General features: G+C 35.1%; 5 protein-coding genes across 7 annotated transcripts; 2 read left to right on the top strand and 3 right to left on the bottom strand.

Annotated features, from left to right (window-relative positions):
* Positions 1-247: 247 nt before the first annotated feature.
* On the bottom strand, positions 248-6,268 carry LOC148178433 (gamma-glutamyl hydrolase-like). Of its 3 annotated transcripts, none has more exons than XM_088031250.1 (5): positions 6,217-6,268; positions 1,889-2,021; positions 1,789-1,839; positions 1,515-1,741; positions 248-784 (listed from the first exon to the last, which is right to left on the bottom strand). In XM_088031250.1, exons 1-5 carry the CDS (start codon positions 6,251-6,253, stop codon positions 303-305), a joined length of 930 nt encoding a protein of 309 aa, XP_087887376.1. In that variant the 5' UTR covers positions 6,254-6,268; the 3' UTR covers positions 248-302. The 3 variants fall into 3 exon arrangements, with proteins under 3 accessions (XP_087887376.1, XP_087887378.1, XP_087887375.1); XM_088031252.1 differs by lacking the exon at positions 6,217-6,268 and adding an exon at positions 3,269-3,366; XM_088031249.1 differs by lacking the exon at positions 6,217-6,268 and having other exon boundaries at positions 1,889-2,309.
* Positions 3,592-5,736, top strand: LOC148178434 (pentatricopeptide repeat-containing protein 1, mitochondrial). Its single transcript, XM_088031247.1, has 4 exons — positions 3,592-5,023; positions 5,076-5,206; positions 5,254-5,428; positions 5,478-5,736. The coding sequence occupies exons 1-4, from the start codon at positions 3,626-3,628 to the stop codon at positions 5,718-5,720; spliced, it is 1,947 nt and encodes a 648-aa protein (XP_087887373.1). The 5' UTR covers positions 3,592-3,625; the 3' UTR covers positions 5,721-5,736.
* Positions 6,269-6,555: 287 nt separating the features above from the next.
* On the bottom strand, positions 6,556-9,262 carry eIF3l (eukaryotic translation initiation factor 3 subunit l). The gene is made up of 4 exons (XM_088031248.1): positions 9,103-9,262; positions 8,593-8,856; positions 6,793-8,055; positions 6,556-6,745 (listed from the first exon to the last, which is right to left on the bottom strand). The coding sequence occupies exons 1-4, from the start codon at positions 9,163-9,165 to the stop codon at positions 6,611-6,613; spliced, it is 1,725 nt and encodes a 574-aa protein (XP_087887374.1). The 5' UTR covers positions 9,166-9,262; the 3' UTR covers positions 6,556-6,610.
* On the top strand, positions 9,247-12,846 carry iPLA2-VIA (calcium-independent phospholipase A2 VIA). Its single transcript, XM_088031246.1, has 8 exons — positions 9,247-9,338; positions 9,390-9,544; positions 9,606-9,807; positions 9,858-9,948; positions 9,997-10,299; positions 10,869-12,145; positions 12,198-12,465; positions 12,516-12,846. Exons 2-8 carry the CDS (start codon positions 9,520-9,522, stop codon positions 12,738-12,740), a joined length of 2,391 nt encoding a protein of 796 aa, XP_087887372.1. The 5' UTR covers positions 9,247-9,338; positions 9,390-9,519; the 3' UTR covers positions 12,741-12,846.
* A 25-nt stretch (positions 12,847-12,871) lies between these two features.
* LOC148178430 (mitochondrial inner membrane protease ATP23 homolog) lies at positions 12,872-13,836 on the bottom strand. The gene is made up of 2 exons (XM_088031245.1): positions 13,787-13,836; positions 12,872-13,737 (listed from the first exon to the last, which is right to left on the bottom strand). The coding sequence occupies exon 2, from the start codon at positions 13,702-13,704 to the stop codon at positions 12,949-12,951; it is 756 nt and encodes a 251-aa protein (XP_087887371.1). The 5' UTR covers positions 13,705-13,737; positions 13,787-13,836; the 3' UTR covers positions 12,872-12,948.
* Between the last annotated feature and the right edge of the window lie 4,270 nt (positions 13,837-18,106).

Here is an 18,106-nt window from a genome sequence, read left to right as displayed (position 1 = left end):
AAAAACGCATTCTATTTAAAAAAGCTTTAGCGTGGTTGACAAAAAACGTAATCATTATCGCTTATAAAAATGTTCACATTCATAAACCATTTCAAATTTTATTTTGATAAAATGTTAATTGTTAATTGTATTACTGTATCAAAATGCAATAAAAGTTAGTTCTTCTTAATTAATTATTACGCCAAAAGCTTCAATTAATTTGAAAGGGAGTTATTCTTATAACTTACTAGTGAGTTACAAATAAAACTTCAGGTAAAGTTTGGTTTATTGGTTAACATTATTGCACATTAGTAAATATTTTTTCATATTTTTTTTATATAGTCTTCACTATTAAACAAATAAAGCTGTTCGTAGGACGTGTTGCTAGCACTGTAGACCGGATTAAAATTATAAATCAGTGTATCATCTTCCAGGAGCGTAGAAGGAAAAGTGTGGTTGTTTCTTCTACATTCGTTGACGAAGAAATTCCCTAAATATTGAGCAAACTCCACTGCTTCCGATCCATGAGGAATCTCAGACTTCTTCTTGAATTCAAAAGGATTCTTTTCAGGGTGGTACTGAGTCCCATAAAAAGGGTATTTTAGATGTTCCATGGTGGAGACAAATTCAACACCATTCACATCCTTGTTTTTAGAAATTATTCTCCAGTTATCTAATATGTCATTGTCTTTCAAGTCTTTCTCAAACAAGCAGTATCGGTGGTAATTATAAGTCAGATTTTTCGATTTTAGGTTTTCAAGAAGCTGAGAGGGGGCTTGAGAGAAGAGTTTGCTCTGCTGATAATCTATAAAAAAAGTTTATAATTTATTATTTATTTAGCTATACTGCGTAAACAACGATGCAATTAGCCGCAAATCTCGGTGTTTTTAACGTTTTTTTTTTTACTAATTACACAGTAGGAATGGAACCTCCGTTCAACGCGCAATATCAACCAATTTGGTAAATAAGCAAACACACGTGTTATCGAGTGTCTTTCCTTCAGCAAACTTGCATTAACTGAATTGAAAACAACAACACCAACACAAAAAGTTATAAGATGTCAGTTACTAGAAGTATTTTGCTTTAAAAGACGACATCTAATATTTCCAGCACTTTCCGGATTATGAAATGTTCTTGGATTCAATATTTTTCATAAAAATCACTAATCTGCGTCAAAAATGAAAAGGACGTCACACGTATCGATTTTTTTTGTGCTCATGTCGTACAAATTTGTATTACGCCCACAGTGAAATTATTGTTCTACGTGATGAACCAAATGCCACTGTAGGAAGAAGACGCGAAAAAATTATGAGTTTTTGTTTCTTGGTTTCCAAATCTCCAAGTTACTGCTAATTACTAATTAAAGATTATAAGGTCATGTCTCAATTTCACGGGTTGATAAATTATTACTCCTATATTACAAGAAATTACAAAATTCAAGGACACGCTTTAAAATGAATCGACAGTTATCGTTATCACGCAAATCATAAAAATCGTATAAGTTAATTGACTTGTTTTTAATTATTACAACATACCGGCGACAAACTCCAAAGGTAAAGCAACATCTTTAGATTGACAATTCCCTCTAATATCCTTGCCTAAAGCACCAAACATCAACACTTGCATTCCCAGACAAATCCCCCAAAGAGGATAATGAACTCCATTTTCATTAGCCTTTACAGCAAATTCATACAGTTGTTTAGCTGCTTCTCCATAACCACCAGTTTCGTTAAAGTAAGTTCCTCCTCCGGGAAATAGAATACTGTTTAATTATGCAGTTAGAATAATTGATCAAAATTATCCACTCACCCATTTGTAAAATTGACAACCCTTTCATAATAAGCCTCATCTTGGCCAATCCTGCAAATAATTTGAATAAAATTACGTACAAATTACACTGATTTGTTACCATATTGGTAAGACTCTGGCACCACTACTTTCGAGGAGTTTCACGTACGAAGCTGCGATGAAACTATGAGCATCAGGATATGCATTTTTTATTAAGTATGCTTCTTGGGATAGAACTCCTATGATGGGAGTTTCTGCAGCATTTAGACAGGTTATAAATGAGAGAACAAGAAAGAATCTAAACATCATCGATATTTATGGAAACTGAATAGATTTATCAAGGAAGTCCTATCGCGGTGTTATCTCTCATGGACAAGTGGTACTCGCATTCAAATTTTCCAGACATTTTTTGATAACAATGCAAAAGTGTGTACTGAGACGATACAAAAAAGGTAGAAACTGACTAATCAAGTTATGTCGTTTTGGACACATAAATTAAAATAAAATTATAATAATAGTTTGATTTATTATTTAATGTGTAATTTAACGTTTATGTTCAGTTTCAAGGTAATAAACATCACTACACTCAATGTGATCAAGTATTTTTGGACAATAATTACAATCTAAACAGGTTTTGAGTAACACACGCAATGCCTTGTTTACATTTCCAAGATGCTTGAAAAAGTGTTATTTGTTCTATTTATTACATCCACGTTCAAGAATGCTAAATCATACTCATAATGAAAATCATTATAATTAATTGTTTTGTTGACAGAGAAAGTATAAAACTTGAAAAATCGCATTCTGTATGTTATAATTAGACCATTATGGTTAAAAAATTTAAACAAATACATATACATAGATTTTACTCCAAATTTCTGTCCTATTTATTTCAAGCAACTTTACTGAAAAAAGCAAAAAGTAAAATGTAACAAAATATGGAATAGAAGAAATAATAAACTTTTGTTCAGTTTCAGGACAATGGTCCTTCTAGAAATATTTAAAAACAGAGTTAACAACTTTATTGGTGCTATTAGTCCTTAGTCTACCCCAACTGGAGTTTAACCACCATAAAAATACCTTAAACAATCGTTTAAGTTTATCCTACATATACTGAAGTACAGAATTTCTACTAATTTATGTCCAACTGCAAGAAAAAAAGATCAATTCTGTTTACAAATATTTCTAAAAGACCTCTATAAAGGTAAAGACAGTCAATGAAATTTGGTATTAAACACTTCCAAATTTTTATTTTTCCTTTATTATGTTTTTGTTTCTAAAAAGTTTTCAGATGAGCACAATGCTATTATTTCTGACGACAATTTTCGATGGCACATATTTTCTTATGGCTTGCCCTTCTAAAAATGATAAACATGACTATTATTAGACAAAATTGTCATGGAAAAATGAAATAACTGAGATCAAAAGATAATGCGAAATTACACACAACACAAGACGTTATGTCACTTTTCCCCATCATAAATATTAACTTCACAATTACCATGCATAGTCTATCGTTACTTAATGCCTTTGGAATTCTATCAAAAGGATCAAGCGGCAATAATAGCATAATTTAGCATGCTAATCCTCGATTTATCATCTATAATTAAAATTAACAAATTTCGCACGTACTCTTGAACAAAAATAATTCTGTTTCATAACACCAATTAACTACTAAAAACCATAACAAACCACAGACATCTACTAGAAAAATCGACGCCCCACGACGTCCAGCGCCGCAGGTCCGCCAACCCAAACAAAATACAGTTGGTACTAAGGTAAGTTACCATTACGTTGTCAATTTTGGTCAATTTGACGTTTTAGTTTGAGGTTAGTAACTTTCAAAACAAAGTTTAAAATGTTTCGATCAAAATTGATAGCCCATTTAACGAAGACAGCATCACAGGTTCATTTATTACCAATATGTGCAAGGTGTAATCATCAACGTTACGTACAATTTAAATCAACACGAATTTCTTATCGGAACCTAACCTATAACGCGAAGTTACTTTCACATGCTGCCCCACAAACGGAACAAGAATTTTTAATTCGTTTGAAGAACGACCCAGATACGTTTGGTGATGCAGGAACTGAAGAAACGTTCGATGAATCGGATCTACGAGAAGAAAAACATTTTGAGGAACAGGCGTTGCCATCGCAAAAATTATCCACCAAGCGGTATGCAGACATTATTAAGGAGTTTATTCGCAAAAGGAAGATAAAGGAAGCCATTGATGTGGTGGAAGTGAAAATGCTAAAAGAGGACCAAGTAAAACCTGAGGCTTATATTTATAATTTATTACTTGGAGCTTGTGGGCGCGTTGGTTATACAAAGAAAGCGTTTTCATTATATAATCAAATGAAAAAAAGGGGTTTAACAGCAACCGGTGGTACTTATACTGCTTTGTTTAATGCCTGCGCGAATAGTCCTTGGCCTGAAGATGGTTTATCAAGAGCTAAGCACCTTCATAACATTATGATTGAAAAAATGTATGAACCAAATGAAACCAATTATAACGCGATGATAAAAGCGTTTGGTCGCTGCGGGGATCTTTCAACTGCCTTTAGTTTAGTAGATGAAATGATGACGAAGAAAATTTCAATTAAAGAAAGCATAAATTTCCTTTTACAAGCATGCATTCAGGATAAAAACGCAGGTTTCAGACATGCGTTGTTAGTTTGGAGAAAAATTGTTCACATGAATATAACTCCAAGTTTTTATACCTACAATCTCATGCTAAGATGCATAAGAGACTGTGGAATTGGTGATATACAAGTCATGAATGACACCCTCTCAAAGATATTGTCAACTAATAAAGCACAGATAGAAGCGGGTGGGCAACTGCTTCTTGAGGGTAGATATGACAGCAGCCATGAAGATAATAAAAGACTTGCAACTGTGGATAAATCAGGTAACTCTTTAATTACCGATGTTAGTGTGGATCTTTGCCGACCCAATCTTATGGCAAAAGTGCCTCACTTGGGAGGTATTATTTCAATGTCTGAAGTGACAAAATCTGAAGACCGATTATTGCTAGTTGGGGGTTATAAAGAGTTCCTTAATAACATGGCCGAGCACAATTGTGCACCGGATATTAAAACATTTACGCAACTTTTGGATTGTTTACCTGGAAGCATAGCAGTGGAGCAAGAACTACAAAAAGCTATGAAAAATTTCAACGTAAAACCTGATATAGATTTCTTTAACATGTTAATCAAAAAGAGAAGCATGCGATTTGATTACAGTGGCGGAAAGGTAACACGCGAAATCTTACCCTAACTTTATAATAATCATTTTCTCATTCTAGGATGTCTTACATGAAATGAAGAAATTTAATTATTTACCCAACTTGATTACTTTTGGTGTTCTAGCTCTAGGATGTAAAACCAAAGAAGAAGCGCTGGAGTTACTAGGAGAAATGAAAGCGCACTCTTATAGGTTGTTTACCGAGTCAATGATGGCCATAAATAATTCTTTATTTTCAGATTAAATACAGAGATCCTGGGAGCGATGCTGCATCAGGCTTGTTGCCATAACAATTTCCCATACGTCCTAGAAATGATGGATCTATGTAAAAGAGAAAACGTGAAACCTAACAAAAAGTTCATGGAGCATTTACAAGAGTTTAAAAAGAAGTCTAAGAAAATCTCAAATGATAAGGTGATTGTTTACAGATGCGTTAGACGAGTGCTTAAAGTTGATCTTTTAGGAACATAAATTATACCATAACACTTCATTTCAAAAAGGATATAAAGTGTTTCAAATGAAGTACAAAACATGGGTGGAGGAAATAGAAGTTGACGACACTGAAGACACTCATCCTTGGGCTCAATATAGACAAACAACCAATACCGACGTGAGGCATTACAAAGATAAAGAAGACAGATTTAAAGCAAAGCATACATCATTATTCAAAGTCAAAACCTCTACAAAACGTAAATATGTAAAATAAAGACTATTAGGATTAATACCTTGTTTCTTTGCACACATTGGAGATTCTTCTCGAATTTTTAAAAATGTCTGAATTCACATTCAAGTGCGGTCAACACCCGTCACACTAAGCACTGATTTGCAGATAAGTTTTACCATGATTCTAAAATAAATATTTAATATACTTGAGTTTAACGTCAAATTTATTGCACAGGGTAACTTAATACATTGTTTGAAAATTCAGAGTGCAAAGGAAATTGTGATATTTTATTGCTTAATTTTATAATATAAACACTTTAGTTAATGTTCTGAATCAATAAACAGATTAACTCATAGTGAAGTAGACGATAAGTGCAATGAAAAAATGAACTGGAAATTAGCCTCTGAACCATTCACGTTTGTAATTACTTGAAAACAGTTTATTTCGAACTGGAGCTTTTGTCAAATTTGCGCAAATAAACATGTTGGGCACATTCACAAACACTTACAGCTTTACCGCAAAGTGGGAGAAACTGTACCTTCTAAACGTCTGATAAAAGTTAGAAAATGCTTCATTTAAGAGGATCCGAATAATTACTATTGTAGGCGATTAATTTCACTGTCGGTACATTACTTTTATCAAGCTTATCATATTTCTCCAATCGTTATCATTTTTAGTTCAAAGCAAAATCGATCTCAATTTTCTCGGACGCCTTGGAATCTTTTCCAAAGTACTATTTCTTGTTATTTTCACCTATAAAATTATTTTCATACTGTATATTTTCCTTTATTAAACAAGTAAATTATTCAGACTGTTGTTGAGTGAGGTGCATTTTATCAAAAATCGAATTTATACTAATGGTAAGACCAAAGACCTATCAGTTTTGAATGTTTAATGTGGACATAAAACTCGTACAAATATTGAAATATGCATTATAATTTGAGATTATGAAGTTTACGATTCAAATCTTCAAACTTCAAAATTTTCCTTATGAAGAAATCTCCATATCTGTGGGCAACCTTCGTATCAGCGATGTGGATCATGTCATTATCAATATAGAAATCCAGCTGAAAACACAAATTACCGTTTTTGTTCCAATTAAATAAAAATTTACCTCTGAGCCACTCTCTAGTTTTCCTTCCAATCCTGATAGCCCCTTGGTCCACACAACATTCTTCATTTTATGTTTGAAGCAAAGCAAATGTATCAAAAGACTTTGCGTTTCTTTCCCTACATCAATGGGAGCAGGTTTATTATTAGTAGTATTAGCATTGCTGCCCCGTTCAACAGGTCGCTCAGAAATCTTATTCTGTGCCATAAACGTGGCTAATTTCGCAATGGGCAAAGTGGTATACAGTTTCAAATAGCTTCTGATAGTTGGAAGCATCTTCTGTTGCTTCACTTCATCCATGAATACTTGAGTTTGATGGCGTATCGCTTCTTTCGAGTAATCGTCGGGTTGTGAATCCACAGGTTGAGGACACGGAAACAAGAATTTCGGACAAGCGAAAATGAAGCAGTTTTCGAATTCTTGAAGATCCCCATACTGCATCTTGTACATTTTCTCGTGGTAGCTTTTCTCCCTCAAAGTCTGTTGAATTGATTCGTCGATACATTGCGGGTGTAAAACCAAACAGATTGCCAACAAGTGGTACATTTGATCGGTTTGTTTGTTGATTTGGTCGTGTTGATAACTCTTGGAAGCAAACAGTTGTTTGGTCCTCTGGATGTACAAAAGAATCGAGGAGAAAGTACGAATGGCGTCAGAATATCTTCTCATCATCATATAACCGAATCCCACATAGTACGATGTTGAAATCAAACATGCTGGAATATGAGCGTATTGAGACTTCTTATGGAGCTCAATATTTTCCAAGACTTTGATTGATTGATAGTAGTCACCAAGTAGAGAGTGCAGTCTCAACAATCCAATCAAAGAAAAGTATCCCAACATTTTATAAAGAGAGTGACTACCAAACTCTCCAGCAACAGAATCAGGATCGCCACCGCTGGCAGAAACCTCCAATTGCTGCTTAATGTTGCTTTTATCCACCAATGAATGCAGCACATTCAAAACGCAAAGTACGTTCCATACTTTATTACTACCGTTTATTGTTTCTAGTTCTTCTTTAGTTTTCTTTTGAAGACGAGCTCTATATTGGGCGAAAGATTGGAATTGATAGACAAACTCGTCAATCAGTTCCCACAACCACAAATCGGGGAGTTCCAATGGGACTGGAACATCTGCGCTCAAGATGTAGTTGAAAAGGTCGCAATAATTATAAAATGAGTTGAAACGTTGCTCCAGGGTCGGGCCGCCTTGAATGCGAGCGTAGATATGACGGAAATACAGTTCTTTGTACAGGATCATGAAAACCTGAAAGGAAATTCAACATTAATGCCTTCTTAAGAATCGGCTGTTGCTGTAAAATTTGAGCCTCAAAGTGTCCGCTGACGTCTTGAAGATGCATAATAGATGAAAATGTGAAATCAATACAACATAATACATAATGATAATCGACTAGGTCAAACTGACGTGTCCCATTCTAAATAAAACTAGAACGGACGACAGAGTTAATCATTTAGCAACATCGTGCGGCCACAGAATGGACCAGTACAAGAAGCAAATAAGCAGCTTGCTTGCCTCCAAAAGTGAAGAACTGAAAGAAAAAATCTCTGAAGAACTCAAAGATAAAGGGGACCAGGTCAAAGACAAAATTAAGGACGTCCAGGAAATTGGCACTGAAGGTAAAATCTTACTTTCCGAACTAAAACAAAAAGGTGATGACCTAAAAGAAAAAATTAAGGATGTAGAGGACATTGGGAGTGAAGGTAAAGCTTTACTCACTGATCTAAAAGATAAAGGGGATCAAATTAAGGAAGACATTGTGAATGAAGGTAAAAATTTACTCACCGGATCGCTGTCGACCAAAGCGGCAACTTCTGATTCTTCTGGCCATGGCCTTTTCTCAAAATAATCTTCAGTTAGTTTAGGCCAAGAAGTTTCATACAAAGTTTGAAGTTCAAAAACTAGTCCTTCATTAACACAATTGCGGAAATAAATCAGAAAATTCTTCACGATTTCTGGTATTTTCAAGTGTTGCTTGTTGTATTCATTATCTAAATTTGGGTCTCCAGTATGAGCCCCATATTCATCAAAGCCGTTGTAATCATAACCCTTAAAATAAATGAAAGTCAGTGTATTTCAATTTGTCAGTTTTTTTCCGAAAATTATTATGGGAATGGTGCATGCCAAACATGTAGGTCGGTAAATATTAATTTTTATGGTTAACCTCCCACAAACACATGGCAGACATTTTCATTACGTTTCACCGATCGGAACACAAAGTTACATACCGAATTTTACTGATTTCTTAAGGTACGACATAGACGCAAACAAATATTGGTACTTTAGAGTCTTTACCTGATCGAATTCTTCTGAAAACATCTTGGAGCTAGATTTTTCGTCAGCGTTCCGGGCAACCATAATAACCTCTATAACGCGTTTGACATTTGCGAAACGTCAAAATTACAGGTCCCTGTTGTGGTTGATCCGAAATGAGATAAAATGTGATCGAATTATTCCCAGAATTGCTTCGAAATAAAAGAAACCAGGAGCACGGGCAGAATCTTTCGGGTGTTTAAAAGTGCTGCATAATAGTGTGACTCAATAACCATATTTAACCAAGTAATTACACCGGTGCTTTGTAGTTTGAATGATCAAACCTTGAACTATGGAATTCAAATTTTCTCAATGATTTAAGAACTGTACCTCTTCAAATCCTCGCGTGAATGTCGTACTTTAAGTTTTCAAAATACGTTTAATAATTGTAACACCGACATGATGTTTACTCAAGGGTTCAATGGTAATTATTCTTCTAATAAGCTAATTTGTCAATACAGAGACTCAACAATCTTTTTTTTTAGTATTACGTAGCTTCCTTAGTTCAGAACCTCCCCCAAACAAAGTTACTGAGACAAGATCCGATGCCTTTAGTGACCGCGCCATTCATTTGCGTGAAGATGCGATGGTTCTGTATCAACCCCCAACTAGTGCCAGCAAAAAGGGCGCATCATTTGAAATAGTGCTCCATCGTCCGTATACGGAAACTTTACACCAAACATTCAGGTTTGAAAATAAGTGTTTGGTAACAGCAGTCTTATAATAGAAACTTCCAGTTTGTTCAGGACCTCCAGTATGGATGAAGCTGAAATAAAATTCTGTGTCCTAAAGGATAAGTTACCAGCTTTTATTGACGTTACTAAAGAAGTAATATTGTTACACGTCTAGTCCGTCTTTTTAATTTTTTTATTATAGATGTGTAATGTTCATGGTTTACAGAAAATCTGTGATGTCTTGGCTGATCATCCTGCATGGAATTTAGCTCATTTAGCAGCGTATTTCAATCTGTATGACTCTTTCAAGGACCCTAAAATTAACAGTTATTTGAACAGTACTGATGATGAAACTGGGATATCTCCACTTCAAGTGGCCATCACTACCAAACATTTAAAAACAATTCAAGTACTGGTGGCTGCAAATGGCTCTCTAGAACATTTGGATTATAATTCAGACTCTGTTTTTCATTATGCAGCCAGCACCACCAAAGAAATAATCTCTGTAAGTATCTACAGTACAATGGACATTTGTGTGCTTTTAAAAGTGATTCATTTTGCCAAATGAATTTAGTTGGATGTAATGAAAGCAATCTACGGACGTTTTATTATCAGCGTCTGATAAGAAGGTCAACATCCTTTTCATTCAATTTCATGCACAAAATTACACAATACACATGATTCATTTTGTTGATTATGGTTTTTATACCAAGAAAGTAAATAGTTTTAAATTAAAAAAAAAAAATTACTGGTAAACTATTAGATTTCATTTCGTGGTTATATTTCTTGATATCATTGTTTTATCGTACCACATTTCTTTTTTTCAAATACAAACATGTAATAAGATACAAATTTTGTTTTCTGAAGGCAAAATTGCTGGTTTTTAAGTAAGCTCATTACCAAATAAAAGAAAGAAGCCGAACAACAACTTATAAACAAATCCTCGGATAAACATAAATACAGCAAAATGTACCCGGCGCATCCACCATATTTATTATTTCCCTATATTTATAACTTTCATTAGAAATCACTGGCAATATCGGTTTTTATAAAATTCGTTGTTGTTTCCTGCAGGCGTTGACCCAAGGCACCCCCCCAAATTGTCTAAACGCACGCAACAAAAATGGCTATACCCCTCTGCACATCGCTTGTCAAGCCGACAAACCCGATTGTGTCAGAGCTCTTCTTCTCGCTGGTGCTGACGTCAACAAAACTTCAGGTCTTGCAGACGATAACATGCAGCCTGGTTACGTTGGCGATTACCTGCAAAGTCACCCCAATAGTCTACACAAAGAAGACATGAAAATGGGTGGTACCCCTCTACATTGGGCATGTTCCCGACAAGTCATAGAAGCGCTAGTCGACATGAACTGCCACATAGATGCTCTCAATTTTGATAAGAAAACGGCTCTCCACATTATGGTGACACGAAATCGTTTAGAATGTGTTGTTGCTCTCTTAAGCAGACAAGCTGATGCTAATATAGGAGATGCAGAAGGCAATCGCCCTATTCATCTAGCGGTGAAGCAAGGCAACGTGTCTATTATACAATGCCTTATTATTTTTGGGGTTGATTTGAACGTTTTGAACCATGCGGGGCATTCGCCGCGACATTTGGTTACGAAAGATCAAGCACCGAAGATTTTATACTATCTGCATGCTGTTGATGCGGAGAGGTGCCCTCCTGGAACTCCTCATTGTACCGATGGATGTATGCATGGGGGTAACTATGATGGTATCCCTCCACCTCCGGTTATTGGACCAACTAACCGCTCTGTTTTAAACGAAATGTTGGATGTAGCCGCCATGGAAATTGCTTCTCAAAAGTACGAAGACGGAATTATACCTCAGAAAGGTCGACTTTTGTGTATGGATGGAGGTGGAATTCGAGGCTTGGTTCTTGTGGAAATGCTTCTAGAGCTAGAAAGAATCATTCAGAAACCCATCAACCACTGTTTTGATTGGTTGGCTGGAACCAGTACTGGTGGTATTTTGGCCCTGGGAATTGCAAGTGGCAAAACTATGAAAGAATGCCTCTGTCTGTATTTCCGTATAAAAGAGCACACTTTCGTTGGAATGAGACCATATCCTAGTGAACCTTTAGAAAACGTTTTGAAGGAAACTTTTGGGGCCGGCACTGTGATGGCTGATATAACTCACCCAAAAGTAATGGTGACTGGTGTTCTTGCCGATAGAAAACCAGTCGAATTGCATTTATTTAGAAATTACCAAAGTCCCAGTGATATTTTGAAGGTGGACCATAATTCACCTTATGAGTTACCGTTGCCTCCTGAGGAGCAGTATGTGTGGCAGGTTGGGCGTGCCACAGGGGCAGCCCCCACATATTTTCGGTAAGTTTAAGTGAATAAAGATCCAGATTACGATACATGACCCATCTTGTAGAGCTTTCGAGAATTTCCTAGACGGTGGGCTAATTGCAAACAACCCCACTTTAGATGCTTTATCGGAAATCCACGAACACCACTTGGCACTCAAAGCTGTTGGAAAAGAAGATGAAGCAGCTCCAGTTTCAGTCGTAGTGAGTCTAGGAACGGGACTAATTCCCGTCAGTCCCGTAAAAGAAATAGATGTCTTCCTTCCTGGAAGCATTTTAGATGGAATGAAACTTTACAGTGGAATCTCAACTTTGGGAACACTGCTAGTAGATCAGGTAAGTGACTTAAGTGAATTTAAACCTTGATTTTGTGCGCTAAACTTCAGGCTACTGCGAGTGATGGAAGAGTTGTGGACAGAGCTCGTGCGTGGTGCTCCACAATTGGTGTGCCATATTTCAGATTTTCACCTCAAATGTCTGAAGAAATAGCCATGAATGAGACCTCTGACGAAAAGTTATGTAAGATGCTTTGGGAGACCAAAGCTTTTATGCATGCAAATGTCCGCACAGTTAGACAAGTCGCCGATATTCTAAATAGAGGTTCAGATTGAGGTTTTTATCTTCACTTTGAAACTATTAAGGATTCAGTCACCACTCTAGCAAATTGTCGTATTGTGCAACTATAATTAGATAAATTAATTAATTATTCAATAATAAATGTTTTAGAAAAAAGTTTCCAGTGTTTATAATTATAAATTTTATTCTTTTAAGGAAGTACGTTTAACATTAACTACTTTTATCTACAAAAAAATACAAATTCTAAGAATTTTCATAGCCGTAATAAAATCCCTCATTGTAGGCTTTGAACATGTCATCAGAATTCCGTCTAATTCTCCTTCCAACAGGCTCCAGATCATTATAGCACTTTGGAAAGACTCTTTCTATTGCTTCTATTGCCTCAGAAGTGGTGACATTCCGCGTAGCCAAAATGGAACTCAACGCTTTACTTTTGACACAGTCCCCATGAGACTTCTTAATATGAAAAGCTGACACGTCTCCTTGAGTCCAAGCAGATAGAAAACTACAATGCGCCAGATTGGCAGCTCTAATTTCAGTACAAGCTAGATGGTCCAAATTTTTAAAATCCAAATTATGGCGACAATAATCAAACATGTGGATCATTTCATGTAAAAGAACGCCCTGTACATGTCCCACCTTCTTTACAGCATTCTGGCATATTACCACTTGATTGAGAATAGGATCGTAACCGCCACAAACTGTAGGTGCACACTCCTCACAGGAAAAGTGTCTTCTAATATCAATCGGACAACCAGAACTTCTTAGCGCCCCCATCATTAATTTAATGATTGGGCTCTGTTGGATGCACTTGTATATAGTACGTTCGCATTTAATTTTTTCAATGTTTTGAATTCCTTTAGAGTCGAGAAGGTTCATTAAGTTGGGAGATTCTTGAGTCGATTTTCGGCGTTCAGGGTAGAGATCATAACCCCATTGTTGACCTCCATTTGATGGTTTAGGCTCTTCTGAGGGGACAGCTGGGTCTATGAAAGTCATGGTTTATGGTTTATTTCAGCGATGTTATACGTTCTGAGGTAAAAATTGTAAAAGTCGACGAAATTTTAGGTTAGAAACTCACTCATGACACTTGACACATGACAGATAGAGGTTAGGAGTAATCAGTTTTGAGTTGTGAATATAGAGTGCTCTGCATTCAACGATTCATAGAAATGGCGCTAAATTTGAATTTAAAAATAATATTTACTTCGTAATAGTTTAATTGAATGTACAAAAAACACGTTAAATAAAAATACAATAAAATATGCTATAAAGTGTTTAAATTTTATAATACAAATATTTATTATCAATACTCATTTTTTACAGTTTTAAAAATTGATTCATCATGATCTAAAAAATTCTTCCGTTTCTTAAAAAAATTTCCGGATAAAAGGCGTGAAACGAGCGACCCTAATATCTCCTTAAAACTGCGTTTTCTCACGGCTTGTTGAGAAATCCATTGTAAACATGAAAAGCTTTTTCTCAATTGTTGATTTTAAGGCATGTATAAACGCAATTTTCGAACAGACACGTAGAGCTAAAAACTTGGAATCTAATCGATGAAGTGTACACAATGTACAGGGGTCCCTAGAAATGAATAAAGTTTGAACATTCCTGTTGATTTTTTAATCCTTCAAATAGTTTTGCTGAATAAACTGTGTTGAAATTAAAAGCAACGCGGAAGAGGAGAAAATGTTTTTAACAGGCAACCTGAGCTATCGATTTTATGATATTTCATTTTGAGCAGTTTGAATCACATGTTTACCTCGTCCCAAAAAATGATGCTTTAATGAAAAAAAACTCGAAGCACATAACACACTATTTTTAAGCGAAATGCCGAATAGGTAATTTTTCAATTATTTTTTATTGAGGGTAGTAAATCTAAATGAACATAATACGTCTCTCTATTGAACTATTTTATTACTCAATAAAGTTGTGATAAGCAATATCCCGATTTTTATAAACTTTATATAATTTAAACTCCTTTGAAGTTAAATGTGTATTTATTTTAATAATATTTTAAATAGACTCATAGTCTTTTATTACGATTTAGGATAGGAACAAACTACTATGATCGAAGTAAAAACCAGTAAAAGCAGGAACGAAAAAGAAAAACCAAACGAGACACGTTAAACTCAGAAGGTGTGGATGTGAGCTCACATTGGCAATCGCTGTAATTGCTCTTCGATCGCTGTCCTCCAGTCAAGGAACTATTAGTTCGGTCTTTAAAACGTTTTCATGGAACTTAAAGTGTACTACAATTTCCCTTTTTTTAAATCATTCTTTGATAACATAATTGCTATTTTGATGGTAATGCAAATCTAATCTAACTCACAGCCTCAGCTATTGTCTCTTGTTCGACATTGTCGTATGGACGTATAGTTTAAAAGTTGTTACAATTAATTTGATTGTCGTTTGCATAATCAGTTTTAGTCGACATTAGCTAATACATGCCAACAAAGTTTGTTTGAGGACAGCTTATAAACGTCTTCTTGTTTATCAGAAACCGCCGAAAGCGTGTGCAACAGACTCCCAATTACTGTACAGAGATTTGTTATGCAACATACGTTTAATTAAAAGCGGATCTCTGCTTTTGCAAGCTCAAAAAAGTGTCTCCCAGGATTTGAACAAATGTATCTCCAATTTTTTTCTTGAATCCACTTCAGATTGGAGGACTTTTTATTGACCATGTTTTGTATTAATTACCCTGAATTCCTCTGGCAAGTCTAATTAAGCAATGACTGCTTATAAATTGGTTGTCAGACATTAAATATGCAATAAAACTGAAAGAACTTTATCCGGTATCTTTCATGCACATGTATGACGCATAAACCACCAACGCAACCAAAATGTAACTGAATACGACAACCTTTTCTAATTAATGTCCATTTAGAGAGAAACCACAAAATGGTGTCGTATTTCAGTGCTAACGGCTTTTTAAACAATGCAATGCACCTACTATAAAATACCCTCCACATCGATCACAAAAAGGTTCCCTGCACATACAATACACCTCTTTTATAAATACTTTCCGGACTGTATATGAGAAGACACCTGGGCAAAAATAAAAAATTAACGAAGAAAATTACGAAAACGACACGAAATAGGTGAGCTTTTAGGAGAAGTTGGGATGTAGTGAAGTTTTAAAATCCAATCAAACTTGCGGTTTTATCTCATAAAACCTTCACGGTAATAAAAGTGCACGATAAAGTAATCTTTATTAGCATGTAACTCTGGGTCAAAGGGTTACTAAAAGTGGAATACTCGCTCTCATTTTTCATGTTATTGAAATCATTCACATTTATATAAATCAGAAAACATCTCTTATTGTGTACCTGTGGGAACATTAACATATTTCTCCACTGTCTCAACTTCTCAAGACACAAAGCATCTTTAGTTTGAGTTCTATTTATGCCTTCAACTTGAAAAATGATGACTTACCTCTATTTTTATAGTGCACATGTTTGTGAAGTTTTTCTTCTGAACACCTGGCACCAGAAGTGTTTCATACTGCACTGGTGTTTTCTTTCAAACCGAAGAGAAACAACGATCGTACGGTAGACAAAAGGAATTTTTGTTTTTATTGTTTAAATGAATTTTACTTCAATACTCAACTTCCACAGCTTAGAATCTATTATTTTCGCGAATTAAAAAAAGTATACTATAGTCGTTGCAGTTATTTATACAGTGCCGGCCAAAAGTGACCAGACGCTATTTTCTCAAAAATTAAGTTGTGTAAATCCGGATGGAAGCTGAAATTAGATGTTTTAGGAGTTCAGGCGAGTTTGTCTATTGATTTTCTTTTACTTTTGAATGTACCGGCACCTTTCATTATTGCCTTCTACTAGTATTAGTAGTTCCGATGACGTCCTATTGGTAGTTCAATAGATTAGTTTTTAACTCGTTCTACAATGACAAAAAAAGTGTACCAGTGGCCGCCGTGGATTTAAAAAGAGCAAATTTTGAAATCATATACTTTTCGACAGGTGTCGGGTACAAAATCGACTGTACTTTGTCAGCCCGATTTTTATTTAATTAAACGCCTGTTATGTTATGACTGCATTGCATGCTACAAAGAGTAAATCCACATTTTGAAAACAATTTACTTAATTAAGTTGTTTAAAAACATTAAATGATAGTCATTTAGCTGTATTTAAAATTTCAGGTATTAAACAGTAATTTACATAGACCAAATAAAATAAAGAGCAACCTAAATTTAAGTAAAAAAATTAAAATGCATCGGAAAATTTAAAATTGGCCCACAAATTCAGAAGTGCAAAAAATTTGTTTTGTTACTTTTTACACCTTATCTGGAGCGGTTTAGCTAAAACAAACAAACTGACTTTCAACAATGTTTTATAAGAGAAATAGCCAAGAGGTGATGGGTTATATAGCTAAAAAATAAGCACAAAAAGAAGTGGTCAGATTTACCGGATTCTTTCTGAAATTGTTGCGTGCAAGGGATGTGGAACTTTTATTTCTCAATTATCGTATCTTAATGGTGTTTGCACAAAAAAAAATGATAAAACAATGTATACTCAATATTAATGACCTAAATATAGACCGTCAAAAAAACAGGAAAATGTATAATTTGCCCTAATGGGAATCATAATCATCAATCAATCCGCAAATGCAGTTTTATCCGTGAGCACGACATTTCTACAACACAAGTTACAAATAGATCTGCTGTCTTTCACACCATCAATTATCTCTTTAAGATAGTTGCTGTTTCTGATATTATCTATTTGCCGCCTGCCAAGACTTCTTTAGAATCGTGAAATTCTAAATTGTAGCAGCAGAGTCCGCTATTAAAATTAACGAGATGCTCTTTAGACTTCTGTTTGTTTCTTGATGCAAGTTGTTTCACTTCTTTAACTCCAATTTAATGATAGTCTCATTACGTGTTAGTTTTAGTTGCCGCTGTAAGTGTGCTTACATAATTCATAATCGTTAATTTTGTTCATAACTCTTGGTAAAAAGGGTGTTAAATTCAAACAATAGTGTCAGTACAATAGGAAGTTATAGCGGGGCAAATGGGATATATTATAACATTCGTAATCGTTGGTGCTTATTGTTTAGGACAGATAATTCGCGATTATCTGCGGGCGAGGGCTTTTGGTAATGACCGTTTATATTCCGCGGACTTCTATCCTTCTATCCTATTACAGCCTGGATACTTTGAAGGATATCCACTCATCTATAGACGACAGGTGTAGAGATAAGCCCGCTTATTAAAGTTTATCTCGAGTAAATTAACAATTTTTTTCTTGTTAACTGAGCTTAATTAATTTACCAATAAGTAAATTTCAATTAACCGAGTGTTAACGTTGAAGATTAAGAGGGTGGTTACATGTAGCGTGTCGAAGTGCTCATCCGAAAAGCGTTAAAAGAAAATGTAGCA

This window comes from Gnatocerus cornutus, chromosome 2, assembly GCF_029298725.1.
Source record: "Gnatocerus cornutus isolate USDA-ARS CGAHR chromosome 2, icGnaCorn1.1, whole genome shotgun sequence".
Lineage (NCBI taxonomy): Eukaryota > Metazoa > Arthropoda > Insecta > Coleoptera > Tenebrionidae > Gnatocerus > Gnatocerus cornutus.
This window is presented reverse-complemented; position numbering and strand designations above follow the sequence as displayed.

Bases quoted from the DNA above. Each gene is read 5' to 3' on its own strand.
- LOC148178433 (XM_088031249.1), bottom strand. From the start codon at position 2,076: ATGATGTTTAGATTCTTTCTTGTTCTCTCATTTATAACCTGTCTAAAT. The intron at 1,742-1,788 runs GTGAGTGGATAA...ATAATTAAACAG, and splicing joins GTTGTCAATTTTACAAATGG to TATTCTATTTCCCGGAGGAG. The intron at 785-1,514 runs GTATGTTGTAAT...CTTTTTTTATAG, and splicing joins ACCTTTGGAGTTTGTCGCCG to ATTATCAGCAGAGCAAACTC.
- LOC148178434 (XM_088031247.1), top strand. From the start codon at position 3,626: ATGTTTCGATCAAAATTGATAGCCCATTTAACGAAGACAGCATCACAG. The intron at 5,024-5,075 runs GTAACACGCGAA...TTCTCATTCTAG, and splicing joins TTGATTACAGTGGCGGAAAG to GATGTCTTACATGAAATGAA. The intron at 5,429-5,477 runs GTGATTGTTTAC...TTGATCTTTTAG, and splicing joins AGAAAATCTCAAATGATAAG to GAACATAAATTATACCATAA.
- eIF3l (XM_088031248.1), bottom strand. From the start codon at position 9,165: ATGGTTGCCCGGAACGCTGACGAAAAATCTAGCTCCAAGATGTTTTCA. The intron at 8,056-8,592 runs GTGAGTAAATTT...ATTTCCTTTCAG, and splicing joins CTTTGGTCGACAGCGATCCG to GTTTTCATGATCCTGTACAA. The intron at 6,746-6,792 runs GTAAATTTTTAT...TTGTGTTTTCAG, and splicing joins AACTAGAGAGTGGCTCAGAG to CTGGATTTCTATATTGATAA.
- iPLA2-VIA (XM_088031246.1), top strand. From the start codon at position 9,520: ATGATGTTTACTCAAGGGTTCAATG. The intron at 9,808-9,857 runs GTTTGAAAATAA...AGAAACTTCCAG, and splicing joins ACTTTACACCAAACATTCAG to TTTGTTCAGGACCTCCAGTA. The intron at 9,949-9,996 runs GTAATATTGTTA...TTTTTATTATAG, and splicing joins TTATTGACGTTACTAAAGAA to ATGTGTAATGTTCATGGTTT.
- LOC148178430 (XM_088031245.1), bottom strand. From the start codon at position 13,704: ATGACTTTCATAGACCCAGCTGTCCCCTCAGAAGAGCCTAAACCATCA.